Source organism: Fomitopsis serialis (genome assembly GCF_022376445.1).
Source record: "Fomitopsis serialis strain Sig1Antser10 chromosome Unknown B0H18scaffold_40, whole genome shotgun sequence".
Lineage (NCBI taxonomy): Eukaryota > Fungi > Basidiomycota > Agaricomycetes > Polyporales > Fomitopsidaceae > Fomitopsis > Fomitopsis serialis.
This window is the reverse complement of record NW_025955000.1, coordinates 99466-112363: the sequence shown is the minus strand read 5'-3', so window position 1 is coordinate 112363 and position 12898 is coordinate 99466. Positions and strand designations below refer to the sequence as shown.

Genomic DNA, 12898 nt, shown 5'->3' with positions numbered 1-12898 from the left:
AATGGATTGATTCTCCACTGACTACCTCAGCCCGAGTCAATACATAGTACGTCCCACTTTCTCTACTACCCACATGCTACTAAGTATTGCATACGCAGTGACCGTGTCGTTGCATGACTAGGACGTCGCGGTAACCAACCGACTAGCATATGTCCAGGACAGGGTACGCGATGCTTCTTTCTGGCTTACATCCACGTAACGAGCAGGATCATCGTAACGATGCGATGGCCCATGCGCCCATGTGTGGCTTTTGTTGCACTCGTAACGGCATGCTTAATACGATCTCAAGAATTGCAATGCTTCGTAGCACACGGCACCCGTCAAATGTCATGCGGCTTGAGTCTCTTGTGCGCTCTTGTCACGGTGCGTCTTCCAACTCATATTACTGAGGGGCATATGTCGCGTTGGGATTCGTCTAACATTCTTTTTACAACTCAGCTGGGAGTTGTTAGGTGGCCGGTTTCCACCAGACCAGTCACCTTGCTGAATGTTAAGTTCGTCTGAGACGGTGTCAAGGACATACACTACACATGATCGGCCTGTGCATTCAACAGCCTGGGGACTTCCGGATGAGGAACACCGCACTGACTTTTCGGTCCCTTCATTGTTTTCCATTCCGCCGCTGAGAACTCATTGACTGGTACAAGTACTGGTCGGTACGTCGCTGCGCACAATGAGCCGTTGTGCATGTTGGAGAGAAGACGAAACGAGCACTATTTACGCGGGATGCGGCCGCCCCGGGGAGGACTGCCGTAGTCACGTGTGCGACGCGTCTGTGGCTATCTTGGATGCTATCATGATCTTCCCGCGCCAGTGTCCGAGTCGCCGCCAGCTCGAGGGAGCTCGAGTAGGCTCGAGTGTACGCAAACCTCATTCCTGTTGCGCGGCATAGAACATAAGACTCCGACCCACACTTGCTGTACCAGCTACATAATCTCTACCTTGGGCTACTACCGACATACACGGGACTGCGGCTTGCCTGACTAACGGTGTCGCGGACCCAGTCACACTAGTAGTGGTGAGCAAGTCAGAGAACTTACGACCTATGCGGGATTACTGTCACTTACACTATACCAGCTCAGTGAAGCCTGAGTCATGGACAGAGAGAGCGCACAAAACAATGTCGCCTACGCGCTGCTAGACGGCCACAGCTGTGCAGCCCGCAACCCTCGCACCACCGTCAATGACCTCCCACCCGACGTTCTTTTGATCATCCTTCGCGATGTATTCAGGGATGCACTGCAAGAATTCAGACGGAGGGGGAAATTGAGCCGGGCAACCGCGCAGTTCGTTCCCCGATCTCCATTTGATGATTTCGTTACCGACTCTTCGAGGTGCTCGGCAGAGCACCTCGCTTCCGTCTGTCCTCAGTGGCGTGAAGCTATGTCGAGCAGTTCGATCTTCTGGGCACAAATCGTTGTCTGGACTGGAGCGAATCCGACACCGCTCACAAAGATTCGTCAATACCTCGCTTGGTCGCGCGAACAACCTCTCCATATCTACGTCATACGGAGGTTCAGTCCGTCGCTGGAAGACCGAACGGAGAAAGCTCATGTCAAGGCCATTGTCGAGCTGCTCTTGCCACACGTCCAGCGGTTGAAGGTCTTGTGCATGAAGCTCCTTCACTCCAGCTCCCTTCCGCTTCCCCGTGATGACCTCGTCGGACACGCGGAGAAGCTAGTCCAATTGAACCTCGACTTTGTTGTCGACGATGCGGTCGCCCATCCTCCGTCGTCGCGACTTGCCGAGGTGCATTCATCACGCCTGTGCTCGAAGAACTTTCCATGGGTGGTGTCCACTTCCTCGAAGCGTACCTGGACGCTCTCCTCCGGTCGCCGATTCTACCCATGCTTACCCACCTCTTTCTCACGGGCTACGCCTCTCACCACCGACCTATACCCCTTATCGACCTACTGCAGTGTCTTGTGCTCTGTCAACACATAGAAGTAGTCCGCTTCACCAGCCTCCAGCTCGATGCCTCTCATACCGACCGATCCTTGCTGCAGTCTCACGACTGGGGTGCCGACGCGCACTTCACCGACATGTCCGGAGACGTCATCGCGGAGTTTCACCGTCTCCTTTACTACCCCTGGGGCGAGGTGCTGTCGTACACGCGCTGCTCGATGCCTTCTCGCAGTGTATCCCTCGTTCACGATAGCCCTCTGGGCCAGTCGTACTACCTCAACCTCAACGAGATCGAGGACCCGGAAGCGCTGTTCCACTTCCTCGTTCCTTGCGCCGAGATGAGCATCTGTGACTCCGATGGCCTCCAGCCGGAGGTGCTCCGTGCACTTGCAGGGCCAATATACACGGATCGCGGCGATGACGTGTGGTTGTGCCCTGACCTCAGCGGGCTGCATGTCTCTGGGTGTAGACACGTCTCCAGCGCGGACTTACGGGCAGTTCTTGAAGCTCGCCTCGAAGCGCACTCGGCGACGGGATTTGCAGGGCAGGATGACGATGGGTATGTGGTGAGGTCGGTGACTGACCTTTCTGTACGTGATTGTGGCAAGCTGGCTCCAGAGGACAAGGTGTGGTTCGACAAGAATGTGGAATCAGTGCACTGGGACTACTGGACAGGAGGTACGCGGCGACATGTGAGTTCGTCCACAATCTACAAGGTTATGTCGCTCTAGACCTAACTATTATATGTAGCACTTTATGATCCAGATGACGGGGAATCTCTGATGTTGAACGTGTATTAATAACCCTCAAATGTGCACACCGATTGCGCCTTCCACTACCGGGTCCTCGAGAGCAGTGAATTTTGAACTGTGCGCGTCTCCATTAACGTAATAATGACTTACAAGTTGGTGAGTCCAACACTGATGGGCTCTTTGGCAAAGAGCTGTTCAGTGTTGGCCCAGTGTTGGCTATCATTATTGTCTACAGCAAGAATACCGCAAGACGAGTGGCGCTGTAGCAGCCATGCCAGCACAACTGCAACGTCACAACGAAAGATGCATCGACGATATCACACGATCGAAGCAGGACGCTGTACGTACAGAAGTTGATGAATCGATAATGGTCAATTTGGACCACGCGGCCGACGAGCCATACACGTCGTTCACGTCCCATCCTCCTTTCCTGTCAATGGAGGAACGACGCAGTATTATGATGCCTTCGATCCAAACCGTAAGTTGCATGTCACCAACGCTCATGATTAGCGGTAACATTTCTGCAGCAGTGTACCTCTAGCGTCGAACGGTGAACGTTCTTGTCGAATCATGCCTACTTGCCGATCAACGGCCATGATGTTGAATCACCCTTCTAAGAGAAGGCACTGTACTGTGATTGCAAAGATCGGCAATGCACCGTGTACACCAATTTCATTTCGTTCGCTAACTCCACCGTGATCCTGCAGGTACAGCCCTATGAACGCATATTCAGCCGCGTCGGTTCGTGAGGTGGAGTGACCACCGCAAGACCGATGCACGTAGGCGTAATCTGTTGCTGGCGAAGTGATTTTTGGACATCTGCTATCCAGTATTGTGGTCTCCGACACGATTGGGACAATACCGAGACCGCGGTTGCTGACTCTGGTGCCGGATTTAGAGTAAGTCATCCGCGCCCTTGGATTGCCAGTGCTTCGCTGATAGTCGTCCTGCAAGGCCTGGATGCCGCTGGACGAAGTGCGATGCGAGAGAGCCTTTCCTGCTACGTTACGCGGCGTTATCAAGGGCCATCGGGTTCCAGGGTCACCAAAATTGTCCTTCAGACATCCCTGGTGATGTGTCCGGAAGCAACAAGTAAGCAGACAGACGCATAGTCAACGGCGTATAAAACCGACACCGTCTTTGTGAAGATCCCCCAGCTCCTCTCCTCATTCTGAGCTCACCCGAAAGCAACGGTGCTGGCCGGTGAGCATCGCTTCGCACTACGCCATTCCCGCTTGTAGCCCAGTGATTTATGCTTCATAACTGATGATATTCTCCTGTAGCCGTGCTTGATTGATATTATTTCGCGATCTCCACCTCACGTTCTCTCAAAGCTCACAGAACCTCAGCAAACCGCAGCAGACGTTCCTCACGTTCCAAATCAAGACTATGCTACTCAACACCAACGCCCTCCTGGTCTTCGTACTCACAACCTGTGCAGCTGCACCCGGCGCGCTCGCAGACTACCCGTAAGTCTCGCCTTGATTCGCACCGTCCGTGGTGAGATACGCCCGCTCATCTCCCTCGTAGGACTTCATGGGCGAGAGCCGACATCGTCGACACGGACGTCTACGCTCGCTCGTTCTCCGGCCTCGCGCCCTACGGAGACTACGTCAGGCGGACGGCTCCGCCGCCGTACAGCCGCCACAACCTCCAAGGCCACAGCCGCCAGGACAGCCCTCGTCCCCCACCGCAATATCTGGGGGGCACGAAGCCTTCAACGCGGGGCCACGGAGCGAACCTCCCGGCTGTGAAAGAACAGAGTCCGGACGGCACGAAGCCTTCGAATCGGGGCAGGTCGAAGGCCCCGACTGGGGAACGGACGCACCATGGTAAGAGGGCGATGCGGGACCTTGGCGACTGGGATCTGGAGTGAGAAAACATGATAATCGAGCAGTTCGAAATCGTATACATTGTGCTGGTCGTTTTGAATTGACCCGTGGCACGTACATTTGTGCCAAACGACTGCAACTCGAATACGCCTCGACCAAGAAGGCTTCTGTGAATGCTACGGTCACTGTTTCTCTAATTGGCAGCCTCCTCCTCATCGAGGTCACGGTACGCACGCACAAGCGCCCTGAGGATCGTTGCCCGATGCCCGCGTCGTGAGTCGTGACTGCTACTATACCCTCCTCCTCCTCCTATATTGCTTTGATCAAGATCAAGACAAGATCAAGACTTACGATGCGGGCTCATCTTTGATTGCGTCAGTGGCGATGGAATCTTGATCTTCTGGCATTCGAATAGTACCGCTTCAGTCTACCAGCAAAAACCGGTCACCCACCGCCGATGATCAGGATGCCTTTCTTGCAAGTGTATGTACGCAACGCACGGTCATCGAGTTGCTACTAACCTGAGCCGTAGACGAACTCTGCGCGGATTACACGCGTTCATGCGAGCCTCCCCGAGTCGTGGTACCTTGACGCGTTATTGGGTCTTGCACAGCTACCAAGACACCAAGCTGACGCGTCGAGAGACCCGCGAGAGACGTCGTGACTGCTAGTACGTTGTTTTGATCAAGATCAAGACCTACAATAATGTATCATGATTCATATCGGATACCTCTAACCGCACACACTATGATTGCAATCTAGTCTGGGACTCGTATAGTCTCAGAAGTCAGCACTCCTGGAGTCGCCTCGACGCAGCACCGCCGCAAACATCTATAAGGACGGAACACCTGCAATGCACACTCAGCTCCAACACGATCCTTAACCCTCTAATTCGGAGCCCATCGACAGCGAGTGCGCCGGCCGGTGAGTACCTCTGCACGCATTCTGTCAATGACTGTACTGACGATGTACCTCTCACCTGCCCGCTGTCAACGCAGCCTTGCTTGATTGTCCAACGACCCATACCGTGACGCACGACCACGACGTACCCGCACCCTACCCTCAGCCGTCGCCCAGCCACTGCACCTCGAGCCTCCCATTCAAGATGCGCCTCTCAACCATCCTCCCTCTCGTCTCCGCGGCGATTCTCGCTCGTCTGCCATAGCGCGCCCTGTTTCCTACATCGCGTACGTATTGTTCTGTATCTGCAGCGCCAGCTTCGCCTGATACACACCCCCTTCCCTCTGTAGCTTCCGCGACGACGCCGACCTTGCGGAGCGGGCTCTTGGCGATTTGGAGGTACTCTTTGATCGGGCTTACCTTGGCGAACGGTTATCTGCACGCGCGCCGCCGGAGAAAGCCCGCCCGGTTCACCCGGCTAATCAGAAAATAATGGCCGATATACACGCAAAGAAAGCGGCAGACAAGAAGGCCAAAGAAGACGGGGCGCGTGAGAAGAACAAGAACGGTAGGGAGGCGGCGGCGGCGGCGGCAGCACATCAGAGGGCAAATGCGCCTGTCCCGAAGCCAAACCCGGGCCGTTCTCCTCAGAGTCCGCTCTATGTGGCCGGGAAGGGCAAGCAACCGCACCCGTCCCAAGGGGGGGGGAGTAACTAGTAGGACGAGGGTGGGCCATCTCTAGAGGGTCCATCTTGTCACGCTGGTAGGGCGATACATGTACTGGCAGTCCACGAATAATGGTACATTCGTTCGATGATACAACACGCAACCGCCTGTCCTTTTGAGCGTATGCAGCATCTCTGCCGATAGACGAAATGGAATCCCCTCACGGTGTGCGTTCAACGTTTAAACAATTATCAGTTAGGTGTCAGTGGGTACGAGCAGCGTGCATGTGGCAGTCTGCATAGTCGGCGCGTCTTCTCAGCTCTCTGTCGCTATTCCGAACCGTACTGGAGCCCCTCTCAAGCTTAGACTGTCTGCCTTGGTAGCAAGCGTGGATGACGTCGGTACGGGGTGGATTGCGCATGTCGAGGCCGTTGGATGGCGGCGCTTAACTCGGCAACGGCGACCAACAAGCATCGAGGACGATTACTGAGTGAGTGCAGAGCATGCCATGACTTTCGGATTGGATGATCCATCTGCGTCGGTGCGTCTTCATGAACATCCCTGTCTGCGGTTACGCTGACCCTCGGACCGTGCCCCGCCCGTGCATGGCAGTGGGTGTCACCGACGCCCTTCCGCGCATCTACTGGCTGTGGCCTCGGGGTGCCGCCAACTCTTGCGGGCGAGGAAGGGCCCGCTAGACCCGGGTCCATTTGCGTCGACGAATGTTTTGGCATTCCTCCGCTGCCAGTGGCCCGCCTTGGTTTCTGTATGCCAGGCCAGCCAGGCTCTTCACATGCACTACTAGCGTAACTGCCAGGGCTACCTACCATCGTCTGGGATCCACACTCCTCGCTAGGGCGCGCCTGGACTCTGAAGACGCTGTCTCCCTCTCCGATGGGCACCGTGACGTCTGGAGTGACTAGCTGGGTGGATGGCACGCGTGGTGGCACTAGTGGGAAGGGTACATATAGCACGCAGGCGGATGACGATGACGACCGGAACTCTGTAGGCTTTGCGTCGCGATGTCTCGAGAGTTTGCCTGCCTGATACACTGACCTCCGGCGTATGCTCACGCTCGCAGCGGCGTGCAACATGCTCCGGCCGTTCCTCACCTCCGCTCGGGCGCGCCCGCGCAGTCGCTGGCCGCGGACGACTGGGTGCTCGGCCTGGAGAGCACGGCGTTCCCCGGAAGGCGCAGGAGCTCAACTCGGAGAGCCACCCGGACGTATGCTTTGACAAGACGCTCGTGAGCATCCCGAGGGCCGAGCCCGGCGACTAGGTGTACTGTGAGTGCTCTCAAGGATGCCGATGCGAGGCGTTGGGGGTACACGACATGGCTGACCGACTGGATAGGGCATTGCGATGCTGTGCATGCGGTTGCGAGCGAGTATGGGGGAGCTGGAGACTCATCCGCCTTTACATCCTAGCTGTCCCGCTGACGGAGAAGAAGTGTCATATTTTGACAATAGCCGCTGTATATCCACGACTGACCGTGACGACGACCCAATCAGCGCGTTGTACCTCCGCGACCAACGAGCCACGTTTGCGCCGGGGCAACCCTCCCCGTCAGTTTCCATTGTTCGGAATTCTACACGTCAGAGGACCACGCCTGTTTCTGTCATTGGCGGCCAACTCCTCATCGAGATGCGCACACAGGCGGTCTGAGATCGTCGCCCGCGCCTCGTCACTGCTATATTGCTTTGATCGAGATCAGGACAAGTTCAAGACAAGATCAAGACAAAATCAAGACGTACGATGATGCAAATATTCGCGTCGACTCTAAGTAATCGAACGCACTGTGATGGGTTTTGATGGGACTGCCTCTTGAGTCGCCTCGTTCCTTCGGCCCACAGCACATTTGTTGCATAGCCGCAGACATATATAAGGACGGAACACCCACAGAGGCCACCCAGCTCCAACACGATCCTTAACCCTCTAATTCGGAGCCCATCGACAGCAAGTGCGCCGGCCGGTGAGTACCTCTGCACGCATTCTGTCAATGACTGTACTGACGACGTACCTCTCACCTTCCCGCTGTCGATGCAGCCTTGCTTGATTATTGAACGACCCATACCGTGACGCACGACCACGACGTACCCGCCCCTACCTTCAGCCGCGCCCAGCACTGCACCTCGAGCCCCCATTGAGATGCGCTTCTCAACCATCCTCCCTCTCGTCTCCGCGGCGATGCTCGCGTCGTCTGCCGTAGCGCGCCCCGTTTCCTACATCGCGTACGTGTTGTTCTGTGTCTGCGGCGTCAGCTTCGCCTGATGTACACCCCTTCCCTTGTAGCTTCCGCGACGATGCTGACCTTGCGGAGCGGGCTCTTGGCGATCTGGAGGTACTCTTTGATCGGGGTTACCTTGGCCAACAGCTGTCCGTACGCGCAGAATTATTCCCTCCGGGACATCCTCCGGGACAGGCAGGAAAGTGGCCCGAACGGCACCACTACCCCCATGGCCCAGCAGGGGATGATGCTTTGAGGAGGGACCGCGACATACATGTTGCGAGGACTCAAGCTATCAAAGGCGAAAAGAAGGCGGCTGCGAAGGAAGGAAAGGGGCCGGACAAACTCTGGGAAGCGCATCAGAGGGAGGCTCAGGCCCAGGTTGAGCTAATGGCGCATCGTGCACACAGGGCGGCTAGCCCGCCTGCACAGGGGAGTAGCCACCAGCCGCCTCACCGCCCGCCTCAAGCTAAGACCTGGAAGCCGGGGTCTGCCCGCCCGTCTCAATCTAAGACCTGGAAGCCGAACGGGAAGTAGCATGGGGGATTGTACGCATTTTTGGTGAGGGGCCTATCGTTTTAGAAACAGCTGTAGTAGGACGAAGGCGGGGCCGTCTGAGGGTTCGTCTAGTTACGCTGGCAGGATATTCTGGCAGTCCACGAATAATGTGATGGTACTTACCGTCGCTTATTGAATGACCTCTATACGGTTGCCGATAGTCGAGGCCGGGCATTTGCACGACCACATCGCGTCGCTCGTCTCCGCCTCCTCCATATCTCTAAGTTTCATGCAATACTCACTCTACAGCCCCAGCAGCATTCCTACTGCACGAACGCACTGGGGACGTCAAACAAGCGGTACTGGCAAGTCCATACTGGCCGAAAAAATCGAGAAAGCTCGATGACCCCGGGAAGTGGTAAGCGCCCGACGGTGCCGCGACTCTCTCTGGACGTGGTGAGGTGCTCTGTCATGGCAGCTCCCAATCCTACTGTGTGTAATGGAATACAGAATATTGAATGCTGACACTGACCGATCTACACCGCCATGCCTCGCGCTTCGTCAGCAAACCCGCCATGCTCGTGTCGTCGCGGTGTGGACAACCTTGCGGCCCAACGACGAGTATGTACTGCGTTTCATCTGCGCTTCCGCTTCAGGCTGACCCTTGGTCGACGTGACGTTCCTCGCTACCGAGTGCACGAAGCACGTCGTCGAGCGATATGACACGCACGCCCGGGCTCCGTCGTCGTTTCGCGTTGTATACGAACCCAGGCTGGCCGCGAGAGAGGGAAGCGACCCACAGGCGGTACGCCAATACCCACATACCCTGCCACCGGAGCGGTGCTGGAGCACTTCTACTACATACACCAGATCCGAGTAGTGCCCCTTCCGACGTGTGAGTCCTGGCTCGGATAGTCGATATCGAGGCGGAGCACGTCTTCCCAGCTTTCCGTCGTGACTCCGAACCGTACTGGAGCCCCTCTCAAGGTGTCTGCCTTGGTGTAGCGAGCGTGGATGGTGTCGGTACGGGTGGATGCATGTCGAGCCGTTGGATGACGGCGCTTCGCTCGGCAACGGCGAGCAACAAGCGTCGAGGACGATGACTGGGTGGGTGCAGAGCATGCCATGACTTCCGTGACGAAATGATCCATCTACGTCGATGCGTCTTCATGAACATCCCTGTCTGCGGTGACGCCGACACCGGGCGAGGAGGGGCCGCTAGACCCGGGTCCATTTGCGTCGACGATGGTTTGAAATACTGGGCATTCTTCCGCTGCCAGGCCGCGGCGCCAGTGGCCCGCCCTGGTTTCTGTATGTATGCCATGGCCAGGCTCTTCACATGCACTACTAGCGTGACTGGGCTACCTACCATCGTCTGGGATCCACACTCCTCGCTAGGGCGCGCCTGGACTCTGAAGACACTGTCTCCCTCTCCGATGGGCACCGTGACGTCCGGTGAGTGACTAATGGGTGATGGCACACGTGGTGGGAAGGAGGGATGGTATAGCACGCAGACGGATGACGATGACGACCGGCAGTCTGCAGACTTTGCGTCGCGATGTCTCGAGAGCCACGCCAAGTCGGCCTGTCCAACACACTGACCTCCGGCGCGTGCTCACGCTCGCAGCGGCGTGCAAGACGTTCCGGCCGTTCTCTACCCTCTGCTCGGGCGCGCCCGTGCACTCGCTGGCCGCGGACGACTGGGTGCTCGACCTGGAGAGCACGGCGTTCCCCGGAAGGCGCAGGAGCTCAACGCGGAGAGTCACCCGGACGCATGCTTTGACACGACGCTCGTGAGTATCCCGAGGGCCGAGCCCGGGGACTAGGTGTACTGTGAGTGCTTTTTGAGTATGACGATGCGAGGCGTTGGGGGGACACGACATGGCTGACCGACTGGATAGGGCATTGCGATGCTATGCATGCGGTTGCGAGCGAGCGTGGGGGAGCTGGAGACTCATCCGCCTTTACATCCTAGCTGTCCAGCCGACGGAGAAGAAGTGTCATGTTTTGACAATGGTTGTTGTATGTCCACGACTGACGACGACCCAATCAGCGCGTTGTACCTCCGCGACCAACGAGCCACGTTTGCAGGGGCTACCCTCCCCGTAAGTTCCCATGTTCGGAATTCTACACGTCAGAGGTTCACGCCTGTTGCTGTAATTGGCAGCCAACTCCTCATCGAGGTACGCACGCACAGGCGGTCTGACATCGTCGCCCGCGCTGCGTCGTCACTGCTATATTGCTTTGATCAAGATCAGGACAAGTTCAAGACAAAATCAAGACAAAATCAAGACTTACGATGATGCAAATATTCGCGTCGACTCTAATCGAACGCACTGTGATGGGTTTTGATGGGACTGCCTCTTGAGTCGCCTCGTTCCTTCGGCCCACAGCACCATTTGTTGCATAGCCGCAGACATATATAAGGACGGAACACCCACAGAGGCCACCCAGCTCCAACACGATCCTTAACCCTCTAATTCGGAGCCCATCGACAGCAAGTGCGCCGGCCGGTGAGTACCTCTGCACGCATTCTGTCAATGACTGTACTGACGACGTACCTCTCACCTTCCCGCTGTCGATGCAGCCTTGCTTGATTATTGAACGACCCATACCGTGACGCACGACCACGACGTACCCGCACCCTACCTTCAGCCGTCGCCCAGCCACTGCACCTCGAGCCTCCCATTCAAGATGCGCTTCTCAACCATCCTCCCTCTCGTCTCCGCGGCGATGCTCGCGTCGTCTGCCGTAGCGCGCCCCGTTTCCTACATCGCGTACGTGTTGTTCTGTATCTGCAGCGTCAGCTTCGCCTAATGTACACCTCCTTCCGTCTGTAGCTTCCGCGACGACGCTAACCTTGCGGAGCGGGCTCTTGGCGATCTGGAGGTACTCTTTGATCGGGGTTACCTTGGCGAACAGCTATCCGTACGTGCGGAACACCCAGGACCATACCCCCAACGGGAACACTTCTCCAGTATACACGCTTGGACACAAGCACGCGGAGAATATAACACGCAATTGGCTGCACATAAAGCTGCACAACATGCACATGGGGCTGCGAAGGTAGAAAAAGGAACCCTGGCTAAGGCACCGGGTCCCCGCCCGTCGAGTCAAAGCAAAAAATGGGTTGCGCCGGATTCCCGCAAGCCTCACAGTAGGACCTGGACTGCGCATAAGCCGTAGCACGGGTAATTGTCATTAGTAGGACGAAGGCGGGCCGTCTGAGGGTCCGTCTAGTTACGCTGGCAGGATATTCTAGCAGTCCACGAATAATGTGATGGTACACACCGTCGCTTAGAATGATCTGCTAGCCCGCAGAATACAACGAGGTCTATAAGCAGTGTCTCTTGAGTCAACCAGAACCAGCACCGCGAGTCAGAAGCCCTTCCTTACCTGGCGCAGCCTGTCTCATCTGCCGAACGAGACTCGTGTCGTCGTCCGTGCACTCTGCAACTGTCGTAGAGTTACTACTTTACCTCGTTCAGCGAGATCACCTCCGATGATAGACGTGCGTTCCGCGGAAGGTTCTTGCGAGACGTCCTATGGCCGTCTATTGACTGAGTGATTTGTCTCGATGACGGGAGGGGCTGAGGCTGGCTGAGGACGACTCAGTGACTCACTGAACTGACTGAAACAAGACGTGGCGGATTACGTCAGCTACGGACAGCGTGACTGGTAGTAGTGTCTAGGTATTTTCGTTCGGGCTCCTGTCGATTAGAGTAGTACTATTAGTGAGGCTTGAAATAGTACTATACAAATGTGAGGCCTGAGCTCGATAATGGAAAACATCGCAAATGGGAGAGTGGGGTAGACCGCCGCGCGGTCTTCGAGAGTATTAGGGGAGAAAGGAAAGGAGTGTAAGTAGTAGCTAGTGCGGGGCGCAGCCCTCCGGGCTGCCAGACCCAAAACGAACCACCGGGACCTGTGGGTGCGGATGAGCTGCGAGGGCGGGTGGGACACCGCGGCCGCTTCGTAGCGTGATCCTTCACAGGTTGCGGGAGGAAGCGCGTCGAGCCAATGGAATGAAGGGGGAATGTACTTGCCTGAGCTGGGAAGCAAGTGGTGAGAAGACGCGGAGAGGGAGAGGTGGGTGGGTGAAAAGACGACCGAGGACA

General features: G+C 56.6%; 6 protein-coding genes across 6 annotated transcripts; all 6 read left to right on the top strand.

Moving 5' to 3' along the window:
• Positions 1 to 30: 30 nt before the first annotated feature.
• On the top strand, positions 31 to 676 carry B0H18DRAFT_1011527 (uncharacterized protein; the record flags this gene model as incomplete). Its single annotated transcript, XM_048028992.1, has 1 exon — positions 31 to 676. A coding segment is annotated over exon 1 (268 nt), but the record flags the coding sequence as incomplete, so codon positions are not given.
• A 145-nt stretch (positions 677 to 821) lies between these two features.
• On the top strand, positions 822 to 3047 carry B0H18DRAFT_1011525 (uncharacterized protein). The gene is made up of 3 exons (XM_048028991.1): positions 822 to 1648; positions 1750 to 2597; positions 2656 to 3047. The coding sequence occupies exons 1-3, from the start codon at positions 1096 to 1098 to the stop codon at positions 2686 to 2688; spliced, it is 1434 nt and encodes a 477-aa protein (XP_047892563.1). The 5' UTR covers positions 822 to 1095; the 3' UTR covers positions 2689 to 3047.
• Positions 3048 to 3957: 910 nt separating this feature from the next.
• Positions 3958 to 4581, top strand: B0H18DRAFT_424557 (uncharacterized protein). The gene is made up of 2 exons (XM_048038051.1): positions 3958 to 4126; positions 4188 to 4581. The coding sequence occupies exons 1-2, from the start codon at positions 4047 to 4049 to the stop codon at positions 4531 to 4533; spliced, it is 426 nt and encodes a 141-aa protein (XP_047892562.1). The 5' UTR covers positions 3958 to 4046; the 3' UTR covers positions 4534 to 4581.
• A 3711-nt stretch (positions 4582 to 8292) lies between these two features.
• On the top strand, positions 8293 to 8603 carry B0H18DRAFT_1011513 (uncharacterized protein). The gene has a single exon (XM_048028990.1). The coding sequence runs from the start codon at positions 8326 to 8328 to the stop codon at positions 8536 to 8538; it is 213 nt and encodes a 70-aa protein (XP_047892561.1). The 5' UTR covers positions 8293 to 8325; the 3' UTR covers positions 8539 to 8603.
• A 1643-nt stretch (positions 8604 to 10246) lies between these two features.
• B0H18DRAFT_1119856 (uncharacterized protein) lies at positions 10247 to 10606 on the top strand (the record flags this gene model as incomplete). Its single annotated transcript, XM_048034006.1, has 2 exons — positions 10247 to 10359; positions 10408 to 10606. 2 exons carry the CDS (start codon positions 10247 to 10249, stop codon positions 10604 to 10606), a joined length of 312 nt encoding a protein of 103 aa, XP_047892560.1.
• B0H18DRAFT_1011509 (uncharacterized protein) lies at positions 10473 to 11437 on the top strand. Its single transcript, XM_048028989.1, has 4 exons — positions 10473 to 10613; positions 10682 to 10885; positions 10948 to 11293; positions 11368 to 11437. The coding sequence occupies exons 2-3, from the start codon at positions 10691 to 10693 to the stop codon at positions 10984 to 10986; spliced, it is 234 nt and encodes a 77-aa protein (XP_047892559.1). The 5' UTR covers positions 10473 to 10613; positions 10682 to 10690; the 3' UTR covers positions 10987 to 11293; positions 11368 to 11437.
• Positions 11438 to 12898: the final 1461 nt, after the last annotated feature.